Below are 7,500 nucleotides of genomic sequence, written 5' to 3'. Positions count from 1 at the left end.
TCGAAAAATGAGCTCGAAAACTCATTTTGCCACAATTATACCTAAACCTTTGAAAAGCGTAAAAACTTTAGGATCGAAACGAACAAATCAACAAATGGCAAAGCTTCCTGAGAGGTTCACAACACTTCGCACTGTGTTGGGTTGTCAATTTTGTTAAGATCTGTTGTTCGTATTCTTTAATGTTATTGGTTTATTTGAGGAAAAGATCACGATCATTTGTTCTCAAGTAACGTTCTTATTGGTTAACTCTTTTCTAAGAAGCCTGGTTCGAGTAGTCGCACTGTAATAACTGCTGTAATGAGCTTAATCGTTTATGTTCTGGGAAGGAATTCAGTTTTTTGATTCCTGCAATTTAAAGCACTCTTAATTAGCTGTGTTCCTATCAATAATAGTAAGAGACTAACGAGTGTGTCATAATTTATAACGCTAAGGACAGCTTGACCCCAAGATATACAGCACGTTTCTTATCAACAGCAAAAAACCACAAGGTCGGTCAGCTCTCGGAGATAAGATGTCGATGCGACGGTTGATGTTGTTTTAATCCATCTGTTCGTATTTATTCTGACCAAGGTTACCATAGCAAGTAGCAACAGAATGTGCGTATTCCTAAATCTCTCCGGAGATCACAACAAAGCTTGGTCAACGGAAGGATGTAGTGTTGTCTCCCCGAGAACAAACAGGACTACTACAACCTGCGCTTGCGATCACATGACCCTGTTCGCTGTATTGATGGAGACCAGTAATGACAAGGTAACCAAACGTGTTATAGCAGAAACCATGTAGCCTGGTTTTCCAATATTTAGTTGCCAAAGTTATCAAAACGGACCAATCATAACAAACACACATACAACGGGTGTCAAGCGCGGGAAAACATACAACGGGTGCCAAGCGCGGGGAAACATACAACGGTTGCCTAGCGCGTGAAAACATACAGCGGGTGTCAAGCGCGGGAAAGCATACGAGTGCCAAGCACGGGAACACATGCAACGAGCGCCGAGTGCAGAAAGCTCCCAAAAGTCAAGAAAAGCTTGCATTTGTTTCCTGGAATATTGGAAAAACATACGTATGCCAAGCACGGGAACACGTGCAACGAGCGCTGAGAAAGCGCCCAAAAATTAAGATAAGCTTGCATTTTTTTTTTTTCTGGAATATTGGAAAGAATTGGTCTGTTGAGATTTAAAGCTACAACAGGTCGCATAAGTTTTTTTGTTAAACCAACTTTAAAGATAAGCAAACGCAAAATCGGAGAAAAGGAGGCCATTTACCCAAAACATTCAATGGAAAACCTCTCTAATTTCTTAACGGAGCTACGGTGCATGCCTTTGGTAAATTACAATGATGCATTCTGTATTTGCTTTAGCAATTTTCTTACGAGCATGTGTGGTTACAGAAAACAGATGCCATTGACCGTGCTGCGCTTTCCTGGATATCCATAGTAGGATGTACATTGTCCCTCATTGGAATCCTGATCACCTTGTTAGTTATGATGTATTTCTGGAAGAATTTGCGCTCTCCGAGAACAAGAGTCCTTGTAAATCTTTGTGTTGCCATAGCCATGACAGACGTGTTGATAATTGCCATGGAGATTGCTGATGTGCAGAACAAGGTAGGTTACCAAGTAGAGGTATACACAGTAGTAGATTAATGGATGATGCGATATTGATATATGAAAGCTGCTACTGAGAAAGATATAATGTCAGTCTAGAAGATTCATTCTATGGAAATAGAAACTTGTGGCATTTGGATCAAGATTGGTTTCTTATTACACAAAACCTAAACAAAAGCAAGGATCCTCTGGTAGAGAGCTAGCAGTTTACGATTGAGTGTCGAAGGTCATCAGTCAATTACTTTGGTTTTGGTCTTGGTTTACTACGATTTGTCAGTTGGCTGAGTAGTATAATTGGTAAGTAATTGGTTTGGTTTTGGTTTTACAACACTCAATTGAAAACAGATCTAACAGCAAAGAAATATGTTATCCCGGGCAAGTGCGCCAACCATGAAGCCAGTGACATGACTCAATTCCTCAGCAATCGCGCCATTTAGAGCGGTTTTCAATTGAGTGTCGTAAAATCAAAAACAAACCAATTACTTACCAATTAGACTTCTCAGCTAATCTCAAACCGTAGTAAAACCAAATCCAAAACCAAAGTAATTGCCTGATTACTTTCGACACTCAACTGATAACCACTCAAACATGTTTTCTCAGTTACTTTATAATTCCCTTCTAGACTGGCTGTACTGTTCTGGCTGCACTGCTTCACTTCTTCATCCTCTCGATATTCTGTTGGATGTTGTCAGAGGGGGTGCAGCTGTATTTCTCCATTGTCAAAGTGATTGGAGAGGCAGCCCATGCACACATGAGAGTCTTCTACTGTCTGGGATGGGGTAAGGTCCAGTTCTACGTTTTAGCAATTAATAGGTGCAGATCCAAAGCTTTCAATTACCGGTGCCTTTCGTAGGAAGGTGCAAAGAGAGCTACAATTCTGGTCAAAAGTCTTGGGACACTTTGCACTTTTGCTAACATATGATCTTTCTGTCCACCTCCCCCTTCCCACCCCCAACATAATGTTGATGTTGATTCATCCAAAGTAGACCCACTATTCTAACATTGTTTTGGAGGGGGGAGGGTACTCGGCTATTTAAATAATGACTTTCCACTTCAAAACAATGCGTCGCCAGTTGTCGTTTTGTCAAGAGTCCAAAGAACTTTTGGCCAGGATTGTAGATGCATGTCGTATGTTTCACTGAGTTACTTAGCTTAATAACGTTGGTCGACAGTAACTAACAGGAAAAACTGGTTATAGTCATTGTACTATCGGAAACGATGTTTACAGGCCCACAGTCTCTGTAGTTGTGTTTTATGTCAAAGTTCACAGCCTAGTATAAAAAAAAAATAAATAACTATAACCTTTATTTACCCTCGGCAATGTTTATAACACAAGTGCTAGTGAGGCCGAGCAAACAACTGAAACAAATAATTCAAATTGAACATAACATTGTTAAGAATCCCAACTGACCGGAGGCAAAGCAGTTGCCTTTTTACAAGCGTGGCCGAGGATTTGAACTCGGGGCTACCAAGAGACAAATCCAGATAGTGGTCAGAACGGGACTAGAACCCGGGACCGCTGGATTGCGAGTCCGACGCGCTGATCACTCGGCCACGATGCCTTCTCCTGGCTAGTCACTTTGTAAGAAGCAAAGCAAGTAATTCCACTCTGATATATAAATGTGTAACAGCGAATAGTTAAACAGTTCTGTAAAATGTACGTTGGCACATATCTCCGGTTTCAGTTGCATAAAGCGACTAGGAGTATTTCTACTCCCCCCTTGATGGGATGCTAGTCCATCGCAGGGTTACCCCCAGCATTAAATTCCCCGGTACCCATTTATACACCTGGGTGGAGAAGGCACTGTTAGAGTAGTGTCTTGCAAAAGAACAAAAGAAAATGTCCCCGGCCAGGGCTCGAACCCGTACCGCTCGATCCGTAGACGAGCGCACTAGCCATGAGGCCACCGCTTCTCCACGATACACCTACAAGTCGCTTTTTATTAAAAAAAAACCCAGAATCCAACCCCGAGCCGATAAACTATTGACCTTACTTAGTAACTTACTTTCCAATTGTTGTAGGTCTTCCCACTCTTGTTGTGGCGGTTTCCTTGGCAGCTACTGGTGGTCAAGGTTATGCTGATCCACAATCATGTTGGCTGTCCACACGGAATCATATCCTCTGGGCGTTTGTGGTGCCAGCGCTCCTTATTATCAGCGTAAGTTTCGATTGCTATTTTATGTATCCGTGTAACAGCCATGACGTGAACACAAAAGACAGTTTCCTTTGTAAACACCATAATTAAGTGGTCCATCTTTTCTTTTCAACAGGGAAATATAGTGGTCTTTGCGCTCGTAATCTACAGCATGCTCTCTAGTCATCGTCTTCGAAAAGAGCCGCTGACACGGAGATTCCAGCGCGGGCTCAAGGCCTCGTTTGTCTTGTTACCTCTTCTCGGAATCTCGTGGTCTTTTGGCGTTCTAACCATGACCTCTGACAAGATTGCATTTAACTACATCTTTGCAATCTTTAACTCGCTGCAAGGATTTTTCATCTTTATCTTTCACTGTGTTTTCAACAAGCAGGTACGTCTCCGGTGTATTTGTACAAGAAAAACGTCATGATACTGTTAGCTTATTCTTGTTTTAACATTATCCTGTTGAATGAGGGAAATACATATATGTTATTTACTGGCAAGTAACGTACTTTGTGATATTGCTCTGAAAGCAACTTTTGCGTTGAATTTTAATTAAAGCCGTTCGGTTCAAATCTGGCGTACGCGTGCGTTTGACAAGTCGAGGTCAAAAAGCGATACTGTTTGCGGAATTTGTTGTCAGAATCTATAATTATTTGACTCTGTGTTGAATGTTTTACCTTTTACGTTGTTTTACGATACAACAAAAAGCTTGACAAGTTGCCAAAGTTGGAAATTTCTGAGCGGTCCGTGCTCGGGGTCCGGATGGGAAAATCCAGACCGCTGGAGCGCGCGCGATTAGCCAATCAGATTCAAGGCTTTAGGATTCCGGACCGCTGCGAGGCTGGGGAAAAAATGATAATAGTTTAATGCCTCCAAGGTCTGTACAGGTGAACGGAACGGACCCATTTAGGACAAATGGGTCGTTCATTCATCAGTTAGCTGTGACTTACATTATTCAAAAACTCATTTTAGATAAGAGACGTTCTAAAAGAGAATAAAAGAAAGCGGAAAGGTTTCGTCACAGACGCCATGACAGCTCAATCCAACAGAAAACTCAGCACTATTACAAACACAACACAAGGTAATGATAAGAAACGAATTCAGGTATATGACCGTAAACAGTCGACGTGGACAAAGCTATAACACGATGCCTATATATAGGATTTAGTTTCAGTCAGATATTTTCGGTTTTAGCTAGGCATTTTCAGTGTTAACCAGATATTTTCGGTTTTTGCCAGATGTTTGTAAGTGTAGCAAAACATTTTCAGTTTTAGCCAGATATTTTCATTTTCAGCCAGATATTTTCAGGTTCAGCCAGATAATTTCAGCTTTAGACAGATAATTTCAGTTTTAGCCAGATATTTTCGGTTTTAGCCAGATGTTTTGAGTTTTAGCCAGACATTTATGGTTTCAGCCAGATATTTGCAGTTTAGCCAGATATTTTCTGTTTTAGCTCAGTGGTATTCGTCTTAGCCAGGAGCCATAATCGGGGACGGAGACCGTAAGCGCACGCCATTTCTAGTATTGGGGTTGTCCCCATGATATGGGACAATAATTCTATTTTTAGAACAAATTGCGCCATAGCCTGCGGCACACGCGCGTACATGCTGCGAGGATTTTTGCGGATGTCGCGCGGGGGAAAAGGCGTCCGAAATTCCCGAAATGTTTCATGTTTTTGACCCACAACTCAACGCGTTTACGTCTGTTGGAATTTTGCTTAAATATTTTCGTCGTAAGCTGCTCCAGTTTGAGTGAAGTAACACAGTGTCGAATTTAGGTATGTTCCGCTGTAAGCTTATATATATCGCTGACCAAGTTGTGTTCCGACGGATGCTTCTTTTGCATGAGCTGTACATTACTCCACTTTAAATTTCACATATGTTGAAGATTAACAGCTTTTCCATTACACTGCAAAAAAACTAGCTGGATACATTTAGATACAGCAGAGCTTCAGGACTTCATAGTTTCCTAGCTCCTCTTGCACAAGCTTGCGAGGAATTTGTCAGTCTATCGCGACCGAAAAGTAAAACAAAATAACTGCTAGTTTGAGTTTCGCTTGAATTGTAAGCAACGCTTGATGTTTCATCAAGGCCCAATAACTTTACGTCCGTAGATACTGCTCAGTTTTATTCGTGTAAAAATCTAGTAAATTCTCTGTTGTCGATGAATGAGAGCGCCCGCCGATGCGTGTTTTGTACAGTCAGTAAACATGACAAATTGTACTTCAGCCGCACTTACTTGTGAAAGCGTAAATCGAACTCAAACAATAACTCTATAATTTTTAAATATGTTTAAAATTGATAAATGTTTGAGAGCATATTAAAAGCTAAGCTGAAAATATGTGAATAAAGCAGAAATAATCAGCAAAGTTACGATGACGCTTTCTTTAATCAATTTGGAATAACGATTTCGATTTTGTTGATCGAGTTATCAACTCCTTGTCTATTTTCATTTTCGCAGTGTAAAACTTCACTATGCTTATGTTGAAGAAACACACATGATGTTAGTAGCCTTTTTTGCGTTCGTGAAATTTGTTACAGCATCTCAGCACAAAAGATAACGAAAGAAATCTTTGTCAAGATTTGTTGACAAATGAAAACACCGACTCGGACTTGAAAGTGCGCGAGCTGCACTATGCAAATGAGTTAATTGTACGCGTCAGACTTTCCTTTCAAAAACTTTTGCAAACTCACCAAACAAGCAGAAACAATAAGAAACCGTCAAAACAGGTTTTGATTATGATGAACCATTGTGTGAGAAACTCCCAAATTAACTCGATACCAGAGTAGAGAGTTTTCTTGTTATATTATTAAGTCAGAGCAAACGCAAAAACATACGCGTAAGCTTACAACTAGCGTGAGCAGATCTTATTATTCATTCCCAGGGCAAGATTGAAGTCTTGTTTTCGAAGCTGAAAAACCCACCTTTTCCTTTAGCTCAGAGCATAAAACTACATATAAGCGCCCTGGTTCGTATTCCCTGCCTTATTCCCTGCCATCGCTGTGAAAAATACGCAAGAGAATCTCTCAACTCTCACCATTTGATCACGCAACGTGACAACATCCACGCGAGAGCCCCCGACATGTGCGTGAATCCGCGCGGATATATGACGTCAGGATTGCGCAATTTGTTCTAAAAATAGAAAAATTGGCCCATATCATAGGTGCGCGCGAATCCCGAGACTTACGATCTCCGTCCCCGATTATGGCTCCTGTTATAGCTCGATATTTCTAGATATTTCCGGGACTAAAACATCAACGTTTAAACATTTTAATTGTTTTAGCAAGATATTATAGTTTTTGCTTGAAGCCATAACCACATATTTTTAGTTTTAGCCACACAACTGTTAGCCAGCTATGTTCCGTCGACAATTTTTTTCATTTGTAATTACCACATATCATACGCCTGGGTCAAAATTAAACGGGAATTTGCGTCTCTGCTAGTTCCAGATTCCTGATTACTGATTGCTGTGCCTTCCGTTTAACATTAGCTACAACGTTCCAAGCTGCGACATTCACCTATGATCCTCGTCACGCCAGAGTTTCCTAAACACTGTATTGATACAGTCAATGTTGTTAATCACTCCTGTTATTACAAGGGTTAACTGTGTTTGTCTTTCCTGTGCAATATAGGCACCAATAGCCGCCTCAGCACAGCCACTCCTCTCAAAATCCTAAACCTTCAGATTTTCCGATCGGAAATCACACCCTCGCCGCCACACCATTCGCCAACGTTCAGCCGCACATATGCCTTCGA

At 41.0% G+C, this 7,500-nt stretch overlaps 1 protein-coding gene across 1 annotated transcript in view; it reads left to right on the top strand.

Moving 5' to 3' along the window:
- Positions 1-7,500, top strand: part of LOC110060928 (adhesion G protein-coupled receptor B1-like) — a 13,866-nt gene that overhangs the window by 4,645 nt on the left and 1,721 nt on the right. Inside the window, exons 7-13 of the mRNA XM_089280264.1 lie at positions 571-750; positions 1,391-1,606; positions 2,229-2,385; positions 3,629-3,765; positions 3,878-4,132; positions 4,717-4,825; positions 7,377-7,500. The exon at positions 7,377-7,500 is cut by the window's right edge and continues 98 nt beyond it. Of these exons, the coding sequence (XP_089136390.1) occupies positions 571-750; positions 1,391-1,606; positions 2,229-2,385; positions 3,629-3,765; positions 3,878-4,132; positions 4,717-4,825; positions 7,377-7,500 (1,178 nt within the window). The remainder of the gene's footprint in view (positions 1-570; positions 751-1,390; positions 1,607-2,228; positions 2,386-3,628; positions 3,766-3,877; positions 4,133-4,716; positions 4,826-7,376) is intronic.

Source organism: Orbicella faveolata, unplaced genomic scaffold (assembly GCF_042242905.1).
Source record: "Orbicella faveolata isolate gen_17 unplaced genomic scaffold, um_ofav_v1 contig_47, whole genome shotgun sequence".
NCBI lineage: Eukaryota > Metazoa > Cnidaria > Anthozoa > Scleractinia > Merulinidae > Orbicella > Orbicella faveolata.
This window is presented reverse-complemented; position numbering and strand designations above follow the sequence as displayed.